At 48.0% G+C, this 21,280-nt stretch overlaps 1 protein-coding gene and 1 long non-coding RNA gene across 3 annotated transcripts in view; one reads left to right on the top strand and one right to left on the bottom strand.

Moving 5' to 3' along the window:
* LOC142769100 (uncharacterized) overlaps positions 1 to 21,280 on the bottom strand; it is a 75,286-nt gene that overhangs the window by 10,176 nt on the left and 43,830 nt on the right. The window contains exons 3-4 of the long non-coding RNA XR_012885656.1: positions 14,773 to 14,863; positions 10,018 to 10,087 (exon numbers count right to left, since the gene is read on the bottom strand). This is a non-coding gene — a long non-coding RNA (uncharacterized LOC142769100). The remainder of the gene's footprint in view (positions 1 to 10,017; positions 10,088 to 14,772; positions 14,864 to 21,280) is intronic.
* The window catches only part of LOC119186558 (venom metalloproteinase antarease-like TserMP_B), a 65,692-nt gene that overhangs the window by 11,115 nt on the left and 33,297 nt on the right, over positions 1 to 21,280 (top strand). For both annotated transcript variants that reach the window (XM_075872034.1, XM_075872035.1), the window contains exons 2-6: positions 6,643 to 6,714; positions 12,550 to 12,710; positions 13,219 to 13,271; positions 16,518 to 16,626; positions 20,865 to 21,026. In XM_075872034.1, coding sequence (XP_075728149.1) covers positions 6,643 to 6,714; positions 12,550 to 12,710; positions 13,219 to 13,271; positions 16,518 to 16,626; positions 20,865 to 21,026 — 557 coding nt within the window. The remainder of the gene's footprint in view (positions 1 to 6,642; positions 6,715 to 12,549; positions 12,711 to 13,218; positions 13,272 to 16,517; positions 16,627 to 20,864; positions 21,027 to 21,280) is intronic.

Genomic DNA, 21,280 nt, shown 5'->3' with positions numbered 1-21,280 from the left:
CTTCGTGACGCATCCGGCCGCCTCGCACGATGGGCCATTCGTTTGCTAGAACATGTCTTCACCATTTCATACAAGACTGGCCGTCTACACGGTGATGCGGATTGCCTCTCCAAAATGCCGCTGCCATCGACAGATTGTGAAGAAGATAACTTTGACCACCTTATCGCTTCTCTGTCGTCTGGATTTCCTGATGCCGTGACTTTCGCCGCTGAGCAGGGTAATGACCTAAGCTTGAAAGCTCTCTTCCCTGGAGCGAGAAATTGATCAAGCGAAGGCCGATTCTGCGTCCGAAATGGTCTTCTTTACCAGAGAAACTTGTCCACGACGGGCGCCCGCTTTTTGCTAGTTGTTCCTGCGTCCCTTCAAAATGTCTATTCTGCGTCTCACGCATGATGACCCCACCTCTGGCTATCTAGGCACTGCACCAACACTTAGTCGCACGAAAGAGTGGTTCGATTGGCCGAAAATGAGCAAGACAATTCAGAACTACGTGGCCAGCTGTACGCAGTGCCAGAGTCACAAGCGGCCCTCGTCGGGTCCACTTGGTCACCTGCAACCTGTAAAGCCTCCCGGTTCCCCTTTTGAAAAGGTCGGCATTGATCTTATGGGACCATTTTCACGCTCCTCAAAAGGTAACCAGTGGATAATTGTATGCGCTGACTACATGACGCGGTACTGCAAGAAGGCTGCCTTATGCTCCGCCACGGCAGTCCAGGTTTCGAAGTTCCTGTTGCATTCAGTCATCCTCCGACACGGACCTCTTCGCGTGATAATAAGTGACCGTGGACGACAGTTTACCGCTGATATTGCTGAATCATTACTTTGTTTCTTTGCCTCCAAGTTCTGACACTCAACTGCGTATCATCCGCAAACTAATGGCCTCACCGAACGCACAAACCGAACGTTCATCAACATGTCAATGTATGTCGCCTCCGACTACAAAAACTGGGATGACGTTTTACCATTCGTCACGTACGCTTTCAACACGTCGAAACACGAAACGACAGGCTACAGCCCTTTCTATCTGCTCTACGCTCGCTCACCTCGACATACGCTGGACACTATATTTCCTTTTGTCGTCCATGACGATTTAACAATTGTGGAAATCTTGTGTCGTGCGGAAGAGACACGTCGACTTGCCTGCTTACGTACACTGGCAGCACAAGAGTCCTCCAAATTTCGCTACGACAGTCAACACAGGCATGTAACCTATGTTTCCGGTGATCTAGTGTGGGTGTGGACCCCAATACGCAGACATGGCTTGAGCCAAAAGCTACTGGCACACTACGCCGGTCCTTTCGTAATACTCCATCGTCTCAGCGAGGTCAACTATGAAATTGCGCGTGTCACCACTAGTGGCCGACGTTCATCCAAGACAGAGGTGACGCATGTTGCCCGCCTGAAGCCTTTTACACGAAGGATGCAAGAATGACTCGCCCAGAGGGCTTCGTCTAAGACCGGAGGAATGATAAGAAGTATCACTACCAGAAAATACAAGGGAAGCGCGAGTAGAGAATGAAGACGTTGCCTCCACTGCGATCCCTCTGAGTGGGTACAAGCCATGGCGGTGGAGATCATCATCATTATACGGTGATCACGGACTCAGGGCCCATTAAAAACCCCCATTAAGTTATCCTGCCTTGTGTAACAATATCATCGACATATACATAAACGCTGCCCTCACCGATGGCGAAGCTTGTATAGCATGGATCTGCGCGCAGATCACCGAGTACACTGGGACCTACAGGTGCCATCTACCGAACGGTACCCCTATGCATGCCGAACTACTTGCCATGTGGGGAGTGACTGCAAGCCTCCCATACACTATACAGAAACCCTTTCGTGTCTTTACCGACTCTCACACTGCCTGCTCGGAAACGTTTCGTTCGGCGTCGGAGGATGCTACAGCTGCTCTATTCAAATCGTCATTCGTAGGCATGAAAAAAACCGACAGGCCAATAGAAATTATCTGCGACAGTGACATTGCGACAGTGGCGTGCAATCACTGCGAGCTGCGCTGCCGCGCAGAACTTCACTACTTATTGTGGCAGTGTTCCGCATTCGAAAAAAGGCGAATGGCCATACAAACTCTGCAAGCCACAAAGTATCGAGAAGCGCTCCTTATGGACCCGGACATGCAGTTATTTTTTGCCCAATATGGAAGTCAAAGCGGCCTGATCAGAGTGGTTTAGGGGGTCCGACAAACCACAGTTCTGACCCTATACCGCCTCAGTACCAGTGATAGCGAATACAATAAGTGTAAAACCCTTGACACTCTGAACTAGTATAGTGTCGTTGGAAGGTACTGCTCATTCCAACAGAGGTCCTGTGCCTCCATTTTTTTTCTTTTTTCAATGAAGAAGTTTCCATCCATCTATCTATCCAAACCAAAACACACGAATCTCCTTAGAGACCACATTATTTTCCGCAAAGACCGAGATGACGCAACCACATCATGAAATTGCGTTGCGATTATATTAAACAAATGTATAGCGTGTCAAGATATGCAGATACAAACGGCCCTTGAAGCAGTGGCCATTCGTGCTATTGTTTTAGGCAATCGTGTTACCATTTGCTCAGTGTACATCTCCCCTCATTATCAAATGCCGAAACAAGAATCTCAGTCTTTTATGGATCAACTACCTGAACCACATATTGTTCTTGACTCTAAGAGTGATGCCTGAGACCGCTTGATTGAGAACACGAAGCTCACATTTGTGCCATACATTAGGCACATTAAGAGAAAATGCATGAAGACAATGCAGATCTTAAAGGTGCTGTCCCGCACTTGTTGGGGCAGTGACAGAAATTGCCTGATGAGCCACTACAAAAGCCTTATCCGCACGCGTCTAGTCTGTGGAGCGATAGTGTACCTGTCCGCCATATAGGCATTTGTCTTTCTACGGGCGTGTTTCGTACAAGTTCCTTGGAAAGCCTTTACGCGGACTCAGACTAATGGTCGCTACATATACAAAGATTGTACCGATATTTTACGTATTTTTTGAAGAAAACCACAAGGACCTACCACGCCACATACCCTGCTATAAACGACACATCCAGCTGCCAGCTCTTTCAAAACCGATGCACATTATAACAGCCCTTCTCTCTGCGTGTGCGAGCACTACCTTTGGACATGGGCGTCCCATTGCTCGAACACCGCACAATAGCTCCTACTTCATGCACCCCGCCATGGCACTGGCAGGTTATAAATTGTGACACATCTTTTATAAATGTGACCAAGCATGCCCCACCCCTACACATTCAGATGTACTCCTGAGAATTGGCGCACAAATACACATAACCTGAATTTTTCACTAATGCATCGAAGACTCATGCGGGTGTGTCGTACGCAGCGGTGGGCCCATTTTTTCAGATGCCGGTATTCTCTACCCTCACATAAGCATTTTCACAGCCAAGGCTTACGCAATACTGGCGGCAGGAAAGCACAATAAAAATCAGAAATGAGTAAAGCAGTCATATACACGGATTCATTAGGCGTCGTAAAAAACTGTACAAACCATCAGAAAGTACATAAAACCCTGTCATTGCTTCGCTGTACTCTCTCCTTTGTGCCATTTACACATCGAAACAGCATGATGTAGTATGCTGGGTGCCAGGACTACTTGAAAATGAGGGAAAAGCTGTAGCAAACGAGCTGGCAGCATGGCACCACGGACCCGAGCGAACAGGGGGTTTGAACTCCCTCCCACGCCTAGCCGCGCGTTGCTTTGCCGTTTCTGGGAAAAGGGGGATCCTGGTGGTTTAGCGGACGCCGGGAGATAGGACCTTTAAGGCCCTCCGGCAGAGGCAACACACCCCTTTGGCCCCGGCTTCACGTAGACGGCACCCATGGGCTGACACACCCAGGGGAAATCGGCAGTCGCCTTTTCCTGTCTCCCCCTCCTAACATCTTCGTCTTTATCTCTCACTTTTTATCTGTCCTGTCTTCTACTCTCTTCTGTTCACTTCCAAACTTCCTGGCGGCTAGGGTTAACCCTGTGTAAATAGCCTACCTTGGCCTAGGCGCATTGGGTTATAGCAGTGTTGTGCGGTTGACGTCTGCAGGCTTTCAGCATCTCCAAACTTGCAGCGTGCCCTCGTTGGTCTCCATGGTGGGTGGTCGCCCACGCTGCTGAATAAAAATAAAACCGGCATGCGTAGAGCATTCCTTTTACCTAGCGATCGTACCGGTTTGAAGCGGGTACGCACCGATGACAAATTTTTTTAACAGGCATATCGAAACATTTCCTCACTTTCATATCATTCACTGTGAGAAAACTGGAAAGCAAGCCAGGGCCGTCTCTCCCTTCGTAGTTGCTAAATGGCTTACCGAAACCCTTGGCGCTGGATACAAGGTAACCGAAGTAGCTAGCGAAGACCTTCTAGGAATTTGAGACAAAGAACAATTTGAAAAGCTAGACCGCCTTTCAGCTTTCGGTGACATACCGATAACCATAACACTACACAGATGAATGAACACCACTCATGGAGTGGTATCTGACACGGACTTACTTGACCTGACCGAGACTAAACTTTTGGAGGGGTGGAAGAGCCAAAATCTGACCAATGTAGAGAGAATTATAATCAGAAAAGACAACAAGGAAACACCATACGAACACCCAATACTCACGTTTGCGTCTAGTAAATTGCCTGAAACCGTTCAAACGAAAGACCTCTCTCAGGCCATACACACCAAAACCCCTGTCGTTGCTTCCAATGTCAGAAGTATGGCCATGGCTTTGAAAGCTGTCGTGGTTGCCAGACCTGTGCATAATGTGGAGCCCTGGGCCACGTCTGAGAACTGCAAACAACCGCCCCACTGTGTAAACTGTGACAAAAAATATGCTGCATATTGACGTTCGTGTCCATACTGGAAGAAAGAAGAAGAGATAATAACGCTGAAGGTGAAAGAAAACATTTCTTTTAAGGAAGCAGGCAAAAGGGTCTCACCATTCTTTGGCCCTACATATGCTGAGGCGGTGCGTCGGAGGGCACCACCACATCAGCCCTCGCCACTCCTTCGGCCCGCGCATACCGAGCCGGCGGTTGTGGCACCTGCCCCCAAGGCGGCTGTTGTCCAGACTACACCGCCTACTCCCGAACAGAGACCGAAGACCCAAGGGTCCTCAGGTCTCAAGGCCTCGCCTCACCAGGTGATGTCCGGAATTCTAAACACCAGCTCGCACGTGCGGGCTTGCAGTGCCTCCGAGGAGGTATTGGATACGTCGGTACCCTTGGTGCCGAAAGAGCGGCGTGGCTCCTTAGAGCGCATAAAAAACAAAAACAAAAAAGGAGATAACGAGGCCTGGTGACGGACCTGTTACTTAAAATCAAACATTCCGCCTAAACAGTCACTTGTTCTTCGTACACACAGCGCTACATTACTTTCACCATGAACACTCAAACAATACAATGAAATGTCAGGGGCCTTCTCAGAATTCTTGGCGATATCCAAGATCTTTTACACGAACACTCGCAAAAAGTGCTGTGTGTACAAGAAACACACTGAAATCCAAAACACACCAACTTTTTACGTAAATACGCTATTTTCCGAAAGAACCATGATGATGCTTCGCCATCATCCGGATTGCCCCACCGTGGTGGTCTAGTGGCTAAGGTACTCGGCTGCTGACCCGCAGGGCGCGGGTTCAAATCCCGGCTGCGGCGGCTGCATTTCCGATGGAGGCGGAAATGTTGTAGGCCCGTGTGCTCATTTGGGTGCACGTCAAAGAACCCCAGGTGGTCAAAGTTTTCGGAGCCCTCCACTACGGCGTCTCTCATAATCATATAGTGGTTTTGGGACGTTAAACCCCACATATCTATCTATCTATCTGACATCATCCGGAGGTGTTGCCCTTATAGTGAATCAAGAGATTGCATGCACACACTTTACACTCCAAACATCCCTTTAGGCAGTGGCTATTCGAGCTGTGCTTTTCGACAAACTGATCACAATTTGTACTCTTCACGTACCTCCGAGTTATCACCTACAAAAACATGACTCCCAGTCCATAATCGATGAACTTCCGGAACCTTTTGTTCTCCTTGGAGACTTGAATGCGCATAGCAGGCTATGGGGCGACTCTCCTTGTGACGCCCGAGGTTGACTGATAGGACAGTTTGTTCTCTCTTTCAGCGTATGTCTCCTGAATTGAAAAGTCCCAACCTATTATAACCTCACTAACAATACCTATTCCTCCATAGACGTAATCATAGTATCTCCACTTACTGCAAAAACTTGTTCTAGCGCAGGTTGCTTAGGCGATGACATGTAAAATGCAGAGTCAACTCTCTTGATATAAACACTCATAATACACGTGCTCCAGCACGCTCAACTAAAACAGCGTCTCCGCTTGAAGCGTGATATGTGCCGCCATTACTTGGTCAAAATGCGGTGCAGAAAAGCGCACTTGTGAATTATGAAAAAAGGTTCATTTATCTCTGATACGTAAACTTAGCTGGCACACAAGACTCCAACTGTCCCCTAGAACTACAATGCACATTGGTGTGCGTTGCAGGATCGCTAGTGGTATGATATTGTTCTTTGAGGCGAGTAATGCGACGTAACGTTCAAAGTTCTCAATAACAAGGCTAAAGGTTGCAAATGAGTTTGTGCTAATATGCATTATTTTTTTCGCAAAGGTTGGCCTCTGGTTCAATGAACTTACTGATCCACCGATAAGATTCTTGCTTAGTGGAATCGTTAGATCTCAGGTGAGTTACTTTCTCGTAATTTAGAATGTTTCTCAGTTTTGCTTCTGCTTCTGGTAATGTGTGAACCTACACAAAGGAAAATGTCATACAAATAAAGAAAATAGGCTCATTTCACCATTTTCGTGATAACATATCCTTCACATAACAGTAATAACACGATAATAGGCTGATATATTTGTACTTGTGGCATCACCAGTAGTCCCCGCCGATAGTACCTACATTCCACCACACTCCGCAGAAATTACGTGTTAAAGTGCTGTGGTGGATGGAAATATTTTCTTTCCAAACGCCTCAAACCATGCTATAGAGTATCCAGTTCATAATGAACATTCTATGAACAGACGGAAATAGCTTAAGTGGAAGAGTTTTATCTGAAGAACATTTGTTTGCAACAAATAAAAATGTTCTGATGCTCCGACTGGCAGGAATTCTCGATCTATAGAGCCTAACCAGCGTGGCATACCTTAGCGCGTAGAGTGTCTCGTTGCTACGTTAATTAACTTTGGCTGGTTTTCTGACTAAGGAGGTCGCAGTTACGTTGGGGCTAATTGCTAAGAACACACGATTGGTTAGACTTAGGTTCACGTTGGAACCCCAGTGAGTCGACCTTTACTGGGTTTACTGGATGTTGACGGTTGGCCTGATTCTGCCATGAAATATTACATGCATTAAAGAGACACCTTACAATACTTGCCTTTTGTTGTGATTTTTTTAGATACGAAGCAGCTCTTTGACTAGCCTGTGTAACGCTGTGCATCCGTGTCTCTGTGCAAACGCACCGTACCGCGTTCCCCCCACCACGATTGTTGCAACGATGGCAAGTAGGTTCAGTCGGAGCTACGTGTTGACGTCACTCTCTTTCTTGCCGCAGCAGCTTCCAGCTCCTCCTTTTACGCATAGGTGGTCTTGCTCTACCGCCCACTCGCAGCACACTTCTCTCTCACTTTACCCTCTCCACCGCCCACGACGCTTCACCCCATGTCGAGTGGAAACACTTTTTCAGCTCGTTTATATTCTACGAAACTTGCAATAAACTGCGCCCCCCTCACGTGTATTAAAAAAAACGTTTACTTGAGTAAAGGCTACACCGTGTTTTTCTTTAAACCACTCTTCCAGCGCCTACATTGACGCCCGTTTGAGCCGGGTCAACTGTATGCATGCCGCTGCTGTTTCGCATACTATCATAGTTCCCTTCTGGGAGGTGGTCCATAAATTTTTTGTCGAGCCACTGATGGCCTCCGAGATGTGTTCACCACTGACGCTAAAGGATGTATGTAAAGAGCTAGACGTTAGGATGCAAAATGATGCATGCTTGCAGGCGGAGGATCTAAATGCATCAAGTCTCGGAGAAAGGTGTGACAGGTTCCAATACCCTGTCTCACTCAAACTGAACATATTTAAAATCAAATCTCTTAAAGCCCCAGCTAAAGCGTACGCCGTGTGCAAAATATCCCTTGCACTGTGTCCTAGCATTACCCAACCCACATCTGCGTATGACCTGGTTTTAACCTCGCCTTACCACGCAGCAGATATGCCGAGAAAAAGCCGCTTTCAAACCATGTCCTTTAACGGAGACAGTACGCGAAGCCGCAGAGCCATGTTTACCCGGCTTGGCGCGAACCGAGTGGGAGCGACGAAAGCCCGCGCTTCTACTGGAGACGAGGTTTGCACTTGAAGCTGCGGCGCAACCAGGTTTGCCAGAGAGTTTGTAGAACGGGAGTTAGGACATTCTCTAATGGTCCGTGACAGACTGTGGTTAAACTCCAATTTGTCTACGCCAAGAGAAAAGCATCAGCCAAGAAGCCCAAGTTGAGCCCCCATGATTGATCAGCTGTGTGTTTCTCAAGCTTTATGCGGGGAGTCTAAAGTTCATTGTCTATTATTTTTTATTTGCTTTGATCTTGAATTTTCGCTCATGGACAACGCAGGTGTTCCACTCACAACCAAAATAACCCAGCTGTCGACAAGGGCACCAGCAATAAAATTTTTGCGCAACAAGTTCTTTGAAACACACTTCAACCTCTTACGTGATCTGAGATACAGGTTGTATATAGTTACTGCAACACTGGGGGCTTTCCAAGCCAGAGAGTGACGGAGCATCATCCTTTAATACGGCACCAGCCAAAAGATAGGTCCCGCTTCTTCTCGCTCAGTTGTCGCTTGAGAACATGGCGGTGCCAGCAGCTGTACTGGACAGCTGACGTGCCGTATCTGATCTTTCTTCCCCGCAGGGGCATCTGCGCAAGCAGGCGTTTGGTGTGTAGTGACACCACGGACCCGGGCTAACGGAGGGGGGGGGGGTTCTACTTCCTTCCCCACCTAGCCATACGTGGCTTTGCCATGTCCGGGGAAAAGGGATCCTGGCGGTTGAGCCGACGCCAGGTTATTGGACTTTTAAGGCCCCCCGGCAGAGGCAACACACCCCTTTGTCCCCGGCTTCACGTAGACGGCACCCTTGGGCTGACCCACCCAAGGGAAATTGGCAGTCGCCTCTTCCTGTCTCTTTCTTTCTCTCCATCTTCGTCTTTTCTACTACTTTTAATCTTTCCTGTCCTCTCCTCACTTCATTTTATTTCTGCAATTCTCGGTGGCAAGGGTTAACCTGGTGTAGATATCCAATCTTGGGTAGATATATTAGGTTATAGGGGCCATGTACGGCTGGCGCTTGCGTCTCCTTCGCGTCTCGCAGCGTCCCCTTGTCGGGCTCGGTGGTGGGTGGCTGGCATGGCCGCCGGATGAGCTACCAAATTCATGGGAACTCCTAGCCCTCTCACAACTAATCGCCCCTCCAAGAGGTGGCGAACCGATGCAATTTTCGAATTTCTTCCAAACCAGAAAGATAACTACCCGAAATACCACAACATCCACTGTGAAAGTACAGAAAACAAAGCTAGAGGCATTTCACCTCTCCTCGTGTCCAGATGCCTTATAGAAACGCTAGGCGCAGGCTACAAAGCCACAAAGACCACCAGTGGTGACCTGCTACTCGAAATAAAAGATTATGCACAGTACCAGATACTGAATAACCTTGCATCATTTGGTGAACAGCCTATCACAATCTTACCGCATCGAACAATGAACACCGTGAAGGGTGTTGTATGAGATTGAGACCTGATGGACCTTTCTGATGAGGAATTTCTAACAGGCTGGAAAGACGAAAATGTCATTGAGGTGCAGCTTATCAAAATGAGAAGAAAAAAGAAAGAAACCCCAATGAAAAACATTATACTCACTTTCGCATCTAGCACTCTCCCCAGTGAAATAGCAAGAGGATATCATAAACTCCCAATCAGACCTACTTACCCAGTCCGCGGCGCTGCTTTCAGTGCCAGAGGTTCGGGCATGGCTCCCAGAGCTGCAGAGGACAGCTTACCTGCGAAAAATGTGGCATCAAAGGTCATGCCGCTCACGATGACTGTCAATTACAAGTCCACTGCGCAAACTGTGAAGGGGACTATCCCGAATACGCATGACCTGGAAAAGGGAAAAATGCATAATAATCACAAAGTTTAAATTGAACCTAAGCTTCCGTGAAACGCGGCAGCGCGTTTCCCCGCATTGAGTAGGGAACACATCGTATGCCGAACTGGTGCGAAAGGGGTCAGCACCACTTCGGTTTTCGGCAATGCCTTGGACCACGCCTAGCGTGCCGAGGCTCAGCATGACACCGTGAGATAGGGGGAAATGTCTTGGCGGATCAAGTTGCTGCATCTGCCCAAAACAACGCTGCTACCAATACGACCATAGCTTCCACTACGCTTGACCTCAAGCCCTTCCTTCCACGGCAGCTCAGGGCGTGTTGGCAGTGGCTATGGGATAGACAAATACAAAAGAAATTACATCTAATTAAACCGGTACTTGGATATTGGCCACCAGTATACAGATCATGCTAGACGCAGGTAACGCTCACCGGATTAAAGATAGGGCACACACACAGCACACATGCATATTTTTTGACTGGCGGTGAGCAACCCATCTGTAAGAAATGTGGGAAACCGCTCACAATTATCATATACTTGTTCAGTGCAATGAGTTAGACTCTCTAAAAAAACCACTTTTCACTTCCCTACCGAAAGCAACTTCCATTGCATGCAGTCATGTTCATCGGTAGAGATCCTCTTTTTAAGCTTGAAACGCTGTTCATGATTTTTTTTAGTATAGATAGCTTCCACTCCATATTCCGAGGTAATCTGTAGCACTACCTCTGTGCAGAGGTCGAGGCTGCGGTGGCTTCATTAAAGACAGCACCTGCCTCGCTGCCCTTGGGCTCAAGGGCATGCATTTACAAGGTATTCGTGCTAACCTTATTTCCTCAATGTAGTTTTATCACCACCAACACTGTCTTTTACTTCTGCTACACATATTTTACGTCACTTCCATCATTTTAAATTCATGTATGTTTTAACCCACTTCAGGGCGCAGAAGTTTAGGTCTTTTTACAGCCACGAAACATTATCATAGTTCATATCCTGTACGTATTGCATCAAATCATGCACCGTTGCCATTTTATCAACATTATCCATGGCGCTCTTTGGCCCAGTATAGCCCTTGCGCCATTCAAACACATATATTTTCATCGTTTGGTCTTCCTTTCTCAGCTGATCAGGAAGGCCTGCTACAGCTCTGGGTCTACAATTCCGAATCCCTTCACACGAGTCTTCTTAAAGCATGCCTACAAAGTAATTGCGGATCCTCCCAATCTTTACACAATTTGAAGCGATCCTAGCACTGCCTTGGATAGAAGCTGCTGCAGCTAACCAGGCTCAAATACATGTCTATAGATTTGCAGGAGGAGCCCGACGTTCAGCTGTTTTATGGTTAGCTCTGTGCAAGCTAGTGAGTACCAGGCCCTTTCCAGATGACTTTTCCTTTCTGGTGCGTTTCTATGATGTGCAGCAAGCGAGTGAGTGACAGATTGGCGCAAATCCTATCCGACAGATACTTCGCTGGCACTATCAAAAGTAATTTGAAAGGGTGGCGCTTTTCTGCGGACTGTTGCGAGTCCTACTACGCGGGTGCTTTTACAATACGCGTAACATATCAGACAAATAGGATGTTCATAATGTACCATTAACACGCAACAAGTCGCAGTTTCGTGCTTTGAAAAATTATTTTACTGTGGCCATGAGCGTCGGCAGGATTGTTCTTGGAGGATGCAAAATCACGGCTGGCCGGGGAGGAAATCGTTGGTGTGGTTTGAGGGGGGACGGGGGAGTTCTGGTGTTGCTTGAGGGTGGCTAGTGCCCCTTTCGCATCCCCCTGCCAACGCCCATAACTGTGCCTTCATATTATGTGTTACAATGACACACTAAATCAAAAGGAAAGGAGGTGTCTTCTACGTACACCACGATGCCACGACGGCACACCAACACGCTCTGCTTAGCGTACCCACCGTATACATGCGGCACGTGGTATATACAATCCACTGAAGCTTTTATGAGCGAAACCAACGCAGGCGTTCTGACCTTTAGCTAGGCTGCGGCACTATTTGCAATTAGTTTCCGCAGCAACCGCCATGAATCACACAGCTTCGGATTCGAGGCTGCTTGCCACACGCTCCTGCGTTGTCTCTCATAGTTTTAGCGATATCACATGACGTTCTCACAACGTTGACAGTTTGCTGTCGGCTTTGTATTTTGAACACAGCGTGTAGTTTGCAAGTGTGTCTAATCAATGATAGGTCGATTTGGCCTCGTAGGTTGCCAATGGTTGCTTCCCGTCGTGATTGTTAAGTCATTGGTATCAGCCGACGTAAAAAGGCATTTCTCGAGTACTGAGTAACACTAAGTATGCATTCACTTTTTATTATACTTTCACACTCATTTTTTTTCACAGAGTGTGAACATAACAGGACGAAACATTTGTGGGCTGACGCTCAACGATATGAGCAACCGCAATGTATGTGGAGTGGACTCTCTTGACACATTATATGCCACCGCAAGGCTGTTTCAATGGTGCGGCTTGGGACATTGCGACCTTGTTTTGCAGCTTACAAAGTACGTGAGCTCTGTTGAATATATTTGAAAGTGCCCTTTCTGTGAGGATTTCAGGGAACGCTGTGTTTTCAATGCTCGAGGAGCGCATAATTTCCTCTGCTTAGCAATATACCTGCTTATTGCCGTAGCTACATGAAATTCAAGGCTCGTAGGCCGATGCACGAGCACACTACAATTTCGGGTACAGGAAAGAGCCTAAATACTGAAACAGCTGTGCTAAAATGTGGTATTTGGCTGTCGGTGAGCTTTTCGTTTACGTTCTGGTAAACGTAAGCTTATGAGCCACGATTAAAAGAAGAGCTGTGGTATTCGGTCGTACTATTTTTTTTGCAGCAAATCGAGAAATTTTGACATTATTTCAAGTTTATAGATACTACAGCAATACGACTAACGTCGACTACTCGAAAATATATAACTTGGGGTTCATTCGTGTTCGTTTTGTTCTTATTTTTACAATGTCAGTCTTTCGTACATTAACATTTGCACATGCAATCTTTTTTTGTTCAAGGGCTGATCTGGCGATGTACATCAATGAGACATCAATTAATACGCTAGTCAAAGGTAGGTATTTTTCATTGCTTTAGGAGCACTCACAATACTCCCTGTACTGTCAAATACGTTCCTCCACATTTACAGCGTTTTGATTGTAAGCTCCAGATGACGGGTTCTAATTTAGGGCGGCGTAGTGGTGCTTTCATGAAACATACCATGCAAAAAATTCTTTTCTTGCTTTTTAGGTCATATTGCAAAATTATTTCAAAGCCTGAGCACGCTACTTAGGCACAGGAATGCAGAATTCGGAAATGCATCTGGTAATAAAGGTTGATCTGGAAATAAAATAAATCTTAAAATAGTGCTCGATCTTGGGAGTTTTTCACTTACTTGTTAATGTAAAAAACTAAATTGAGTGCGACTATAAATAGCTGAAGCTTTCCCCTTCTAAAGTATTTCTTCACTTTTCGCAAATACTCCTGTGTTCAAAAACCAATTAGGCAGAGTGCGGCAAATTTCAGTGCGATAAGCTTCAACACTCTTAGCAGCACTAGGCCAGTAACGCAGTTCGGAAGTTCATGTAGCACATTCCATCTAACAGGTTTTTGCTACCTGCGAAAACAGTCAAACCGAAAATGCGTAGCCTCAGAAATATCAGGCGTAATAAGGTTTTCTGCTGGTAATTTAGAAGCTCCTTAAAAGCCACCGCTCAATGTACCACGATTTATTTTAAATTATATTGTCGAATCATCATTGAAGGTTTGTTGGTATTTGTATGGTATTTGTAGATGGCATCAAGAGAGACTGGCACAAGGGCTCTGCAACCTGAAGATGAGCATGCAGATCAGAATATTCGTTGCATGGCCCCATGAGAGCGTGCAGAACTTCCTGGCATAATGGGTTACGTCACTACTCAGTTGATCTCGTACGCGGTCAAAATACACTGTAAAAAATTTTTGAAAAAAAAACAGCAAATGCAAGGCAAGTTTGGTGACATAGGAGTTTTGTTCCTACCTGTTTTATGTTTTTCATTTCAGAGTATTTTTGCACATAATTTATGTCATTCGTTTTCTATACTTTACAGAGACTATTTTTTGACACCTCCTTTAAAAAAACAAGCTGTTTTTGCATTTTCTGTTATTTTGTAGACTCTTCCTCTTTAGAATGGAGTTTTGGTTACATACTATTCTTGCAATAGTCACAATTCTCCCAATAATGCTTTTTCTGTAATTGTACTCTAGCTTTCTCTGCTTTGAAGAATGTTAAAATGAGAAATATTTTGCGATCATATTTGTTTCTATATTGCTTTTGATCTTGCTTATTTAGAAAAAATGTATTTTTTTCTCTCCCAAACTCAGCACATACTTTGACTGAAATTTAGATACTTGTACAGTTTATGTACCATGATCTACAATACCATGCAGAAAACGGCATTCTTTGGGCAAGCATGGCGCTAGCACTAAAACCAATGTGCCATATTTACTAGTGAATTTAAAGACAATGGTATGAGCTGTCAATTTTTATTCTTTACTCCAGCTGAAAAGAGCTTATAATGAACCAGAGAACTCACCAGGGCAACCGCCTAGGCCGATCAGCAACACTGCTAGTTGAATTATCGTTGTGCCTTTGAGGGTCTTTGTTGGTTGATTCCCGCCATTGTGCTTGAAGAAACAAAGAGGCGAGAATAATAAGCCAGAAGTGCCACAAGGCCGATAATGTCTACTGCCAAAGCTTAGGTGCTGCCCGAAGTATTGCTCGGACACTGCCAACCTTAGAACTGTTTCCCTAACGTCCCGTTCGGATGAAGCTTTCAGATGTCATTTTAGTCGCCTAAATAAGTGCACAGGAAACAATCGCACATTCGCGCCAGCAATGAGGGGCTTTTTACACGTAACTCTTTTCCAGGACGCCATAATAATGTTCATGCATGACATTTTTACTCCATAATGGTAGCAAGAACACTCATTTCACTCTGGGGCTGGACCTTCGCGGTGTGATCGACATAAACCATAGCTCTATTTACGCGAATCAGACATGATTACCTATAGCAAGAAAATATCTAACTGTATCCGAAAATTTATGACCAGTACACTGCCATCTTTAAATTTTACGATGTAGCAACGCGAAAAAGAAAGAAAAAAAATAATCACCCCAGCTCTCCGTACGATGGGTTAACCAGGGAAAGCTCAAACGTGAGGGCCCCAGCATTCGGCAGTGGGTTCACAATTATTGGTTACAAGTTCTTGCTTCCCAATGATGTTTGATGCACGATGGGCTTGGGTTTACCGCAGTGTTTCTTTCATATGCCGCACATTGTGCCTCGTATGATTACGGTAATAGAGGAGTGTAATGAGCAGTTCAATTTGTTTCGCAATGTTTTAATCACAGCGGTTGTTCTCGAACCACAGGGGGTCAAAGGCCCCACAGGCGAAGCCAAAGTGCCGCTGGAGAAGCCTCTGCCTGAAGTGCGTGTTCCCCTCGGTGAACGCGCTCCACATTCGTGACGTTGACACTGTTGCGCCCGTGACGTCACTTGTTTCAATGCGTCACTTGTTTCACTTGTTTCAATGACGTCACTTGTTTCACTTGTTGCACGCGTTTGACATCCGGAGCTAACTGAGTGGCATTGTTTACAGAATTCGCCTGCCACCAGCGCTTGCATTCCCCCAGGTGATTTAGCGCGGCCTGAAAGGCTGCCGGACCATCAGTATGCGGTTGCTGCTGGCACTCGATCTCACGGTCCTGTTTTTGCCACCGGACTGCATAATCGGCCCGGCGAATGCAAGCGCCCTCACGTTTCCACTGTTGGCACTTTTCTAGAGTTATTCGTGGCCTTTTCAAATAGAAGCTCTCAGTAGAAACTGATGCGAGCGTGCCCGGTGCCACGGCTACGACGGGAAAGACGACGTCACTCACAATGCATCCAATGGCGCATGTGCTTGGGTTTGGTGGCGAGAATGACGTAGCTGATGGCACAGACAATGGATACCACTTGTGACACCGTTTTCGAACAGTTTTTCGTTTCTCCTATAGCCATATACAGCTTTCGCCTGCAAATAGAAATGCACGGGAACACAAAACAGGAAAAGAAAGCGCAAAACAACGCACCGCGTGACGGTTTGTTCCCTCGCTCCAGCTGCCGCTTTTTTCTTACGCAAGCGTTTTGTTGAGTTGCGTCCGGTTGGAGGCCGAAGTAGACAGCTGCTTACCGTAAGACGTATAATGTTCCAGCGTGTTGCTATCCAATGGAATTATTCATTCTTGTCGCAAAACTGCTTAATTTTTTTTGTAACGTGTAACTCGACTATCTTGCAGGTTTGACTTTCCTCGGTAAAGTCTGCACCAATTACAGCGCCTCAATTGCAGAAGATGCACCACATACGTACAGTGGAGTACTTGCGGTCGCTCATGAAATAGCACATTCGTAAGTTTGCTTGCGGCTTTCAATTATGCTGTAGTGCCATCATCACCATCACCATTTTTTCCATCACCGCGCCGCGTCTCTCGCGCAGCTGGCGCGAGCTCGAGCTGCGCGAGAATTAGAACGAGCTTCTGGCCTGGCGGTTTGGACGCTGGTAGTCGACGTGGCTCCGCTTCAGGCCTGCAATAAAGTGGTGAGATCGGCACGGCCCCATCGGCCGCCTTCGACGTCATCTCACGTCTCTCTTCTCTCGCCGCTACATTGGTGACCCGGAGAACACGTCCTTCGCCGAGCGGCCCGCGGCCATGTTCCCGCAACTCTGCCCACCAGTGCCGCCGTTCCAATCGACCTACCCCAAGGTATGGTTCATGCAGCTCGATGCCGTTCTGGCGCTGAATGGCGTCACGGACCAGCTGCAGATGCACGCCATTCTTCTCGACGCCCTCCCGGTAGAGTTGCGCCATCTCGCTGCCACTTCAAGCACCAGCCCGCAGCCTTACGATGCCCTCTGCACTGCGGTGCTCGCCCGCAGCGGCAACAAATACCGTCCGCTTCCGTTTACCCGCACCAGGCAGGTTTCCCCGGCGTCGCAGAGCAAGGTACGCACGCAAGTGCATGCAGAGCAAGCGACGGCACGTGACACCGTGGCCCTCGCCGTTTCCGCGACCACCAGCTCAGACGTCCCGGCCTCCTCCTCCTCGCCGCAGCTGCTGGTCAGCTCCTCGACGGTGCCCCCTGCCGCTCCGCCACCTGCCACTGGTGCCAGCGATGGCCTGCCGGGTGCCTCGCCACATTCCACTCGCACCTCCCCGGCCAGCAGCCGACCACCCTCGGCATCCCCGCTCCCCGTCCCTGTCCCTGTCTCTGTTTCGTGGTCTATGACGGGCCCCAGCGCCGTGTCTTCGCGGAGCCAGAGCCTGCCCTCCTCGTCGGCGTCGACACCGGCAACCACCAAAGCAACTGCCACTGTCGCCCCTCTGCCCGTGGCGCCGCAGCGGGCACCTACGTCGAGACCCGGCGTCGCACAGGTGGTTTCGGCCAGCCCCAGTCCTCGCACCTCTGGTGCCCCCCGGCTCATCCAGCCGAAACAGCCACAGATCCTGCCCAAGCTGTCGAGCGGCAGCGCGAACATGACGAAGCCTTCGGCAGCGGCGACCACCCGGTCCCAGTCTCCTCGGGCGGCCCAGCACAAGGCCACACCGCGGCCCGTGCCTGTACCGGCGCCGCAGCCTGCGACCACGGTGCAGCGCGGAGCCGCGATGGGGCTCAACACGGGGAGTACGCTGCTCATCGGGAACACCGCGGCAGCGCAGCCGGGCATGTTTCCGGCTGGACCTGCGCACGGCACTTTCCTGCTGAACCAGTACATTCCGGGCCTGGGCCACAGCCCGATTCTGATACAAGGCACACTGGGGCAGACCCAGAGCTCTCTGGGACAGGTACAGGGGGTCCAGCTGGCCCTGCGGCCACCCCATGCCACGGGCCTGACCCTGGGACCTCAGACGGGGCCCAGGCTCCATGGGGAACATCCAGGACCGCCTGGCACCCCGACGCTTGTCATTCCACAGAACCTGGGGCCAAGGCCCAACATCTTTCTGGCACTGCCACGCATGATGTCGCCCCCCTCGTTTGCCATAGTCCCGGGACAGCCACTGACGCTGCAACAGCTGCAGGCCATGCTGCCCACGCAGACCATGCTGGCCCAGCCCACACTGGGTGCGTTCCAGACAGACCAGCACCAATCCCTGGTGCAGATACCGACGTTCACCCAGCCGCAGATACTGGCGCATGCCCACCATCACCACCACCACCACCACCATCATGGCGCCCTGTCGGGACCTCTAATCTCAACAGGCGGCAGTATAGTGTCCTCTGCACCCAGCGCCAACATTGTCACCCACCATCCTGTCATGACCTCGCGACACACGGTCCACTCTCGGCCTTTCCGACCAGGTCACCGTGAGACCCGCTTGTCGGCTACCACAGCGACCCGGCACTTCCTCCTGTGTCCTCTGCGCAACTCCCAGAGTCGCCCACCAGAGACACACTGCTTACCGATGGCCTATAAACGTTGACAACCTGGACTTGCCAAATGAACACTTTATGGACTGCCGTTCATGTACATAGCATTTGTCGCCCTCTTTCTTTTTTTCATATGCGTTCAAATCGCGCAAAGCGCTAGGGGGGGGAGCCCTGTAGTGCAATCATCACCATCACTATTTTTTCCATCACCGCGCCGCGTCTCTCGCGCAGCTGGCGCGAGCTCGAGCTGCGCGAGAATCAGAACGAGCTTCTGGCCTGACGGTTTGGACGCTGGTAGTCGACGTGGCTCCGCTTCAGGCCTGCAATAAAGTGGCGAGATCGGCACGGCCCCATCGGCCGCCTTCGACGTCATCTCACGTCTCTCTTCTCTCGCCGCTACAATGCCATCGTAGTGATGGTATCGCAAAAGCGGCAAGATTTTCATCCTTGAAATCCTCTAATATTATATTAGCCATGTGTAAACTATCATTGTCATCAAAGAATAACGCCATAAGATTTAAAAATGTTTCATAGTAATAGCTGGAACCAATAATACTATAAAAGTAATTTACGCGACACAGTTTCACTTTACAGCGCAAATTGTGAAGCAAGTTTTATGCCCCACAAATTCTGGAGGGAACCATAACGTCTCAAGCACCGCTTGTCATAATCACATATACCTGCACAATTTTTTTCAGCATGATCAGAGATGGTTGAAACTTTACCTGGCGCAATTGCTATGAAATAACATATTATATATGTTTATCTATATACAGAGTGTTTCAGGAAATGTGTTCAATATTCTTTACCAATTACAGAAAGACACTGTTTCTCTCACATTGGGGGAGAAGAATAAGGGAGTGTCAATAAGCGGCCTCGAATTGTAGTGCCTAAATTCACGGTTGATAACGACAAGGCAAACAGTGTTGTCACTGAGCGTGTTTTCAAAGTGAACGGTAGATGCACCTCAGCTAAATTAGGCTCGTCGCATCACTCTGCGGTGATTACCAGTGGCCGATTTTCAAAAATTTCTAAGTGGTTAGGGACTGTTCGTAGGAAGGAACTTCCACGTATCTTCTTTGTGTAAAACGTCAGCGTACTGTGGGAACGTTCATGCCTTGTAGGTGTATGAGGGTGGCTGACTGTGACCAGCATCTACATTGTGGTGTGACGACGCGTGGGTATACCTTGCTATAAAGCCAGGTGTTGGGAAAGACACCTGTCTGAAGCTTGCGCCACAGGGCAGCATCATGTCGGGGGAGGTCTTTATGAGCTGGAGGATAGCGGAGGCGGCCTAGTCTGTAGTGCTGTATAATGTTTGTGTAAGTAATCAAAGGAGTTTGTTCTTCGCAGGCCTGGGAGGGCGAAGAATGGGAATTGTAAGGCGTAAGAGACTCCGCCTGGCAGTTGAGATCTCGGGCGAGAGTGCGTGCCTGCGCATTTCTACTGCCTACCACCGACTCGGCACAGCAATGCTAGGTAATCTCACGCGCAGAGGAGGCCAAGGTGTCCCAAGGGATCCCCACTGACCTACTCTAACCATCGTAAACTACCCGGTCCCCGCTGTTGGAAGAAGTAAAGTTTTGATCATCATCATACTCATCATCGTAAAAAAGGATGGGCTTGAATTCGCCCATTTGACTCGATCGGCTATCGCCAAGAAGTTATTTCTGTGAATTCGTATAGTTACTTCCATAATGTTTATTTTTAAGCATCTGAAGTACCTTTCTGCCACAGAAAAGGTAATGCCGAAAGTGGCACGCAGATGCCTGCTTTCTGTAATTTTCAAAGAATATTGGACTCATTTCTTGAAACAACCTGAATGTGTGCATTCAGGGGTGAAACAACCTGAATGTGTGAATATTTGAATATAGCGTGTGAATATAGCCGTATCTACATCCATAATTCATATTGTATCCTATCATGATAATGATGGTGATTAAGCTTTATTTGGGTCCAGTGAAGACGCAGGAGACAACCCGCGCCACCTGGCTAATTTCACGTAGGTACTGCCAAGCCGAGCATGGCGGCCCGTTCATGGGCACTCCCAACGACCAGGGTTTGATACTATACTCGTGAATCATGAGTGACCAATAACAATATAATTTTTGGCGCAGTGCTCTTTCGCCACACCCGGAAAGGGAGCCACAAGGCCAGCCAACTAATTAATTTCATCGTTTTGGGCCCTGGACATGAAAGGATTTGGTCTCTACTTTCAGACTCGGCGCAAGTCACGATGGTGACAATTTGACGCTTCCTATCGATGGTTATCCAAATGCCCTTAACTGTTCAGCAGGAGATGGATACTTGATGAAGCTCGAAAACGATGGACATAAAGGGCTTTCAAACTGCACAAAGGCCCAGATCAAGTGTCTTGTCGGGTACGTAAAGGCGATTTTCACCGTGGCCTTGTTGGCTTTGCAAAAACGGCTTTATTATTTTACGCAAATTCTTGTGTTGCTAAACTCGATGATACATGTTAGATTGTCAACGCCACCACACTACCGGAATACCTGTGTACATAAAAGTGAGAAACATTTCTTAGAGCTGTAGCTTCTTTAAAATAGTATGAATAGCCAAACCATGGCACGTGTCATGATCGTAAAGAATCTCGTAAACTTAACCCTTCTCCTAA

The sequence above is a fragment of the Rhipicephalus microplus genome, chromosome 8 (genome assembly GCF_043290135.1).
Source record: "Rhipicephalus microplus isolate Deutch F79 chromosome 8, USDA_Rmic, whole genome shotgun sequence".
NCBI lineage: Eukaryota > Metazoa > Arthropoda > Arachnida > Ixodida > Ixodidae > Rhipicephalus > Rhipicephalus microplus.
Note: the sequence above shows the minus strand (reverse complement) of the source record. Positions and strands in the feature narration are given on the sequence as shown.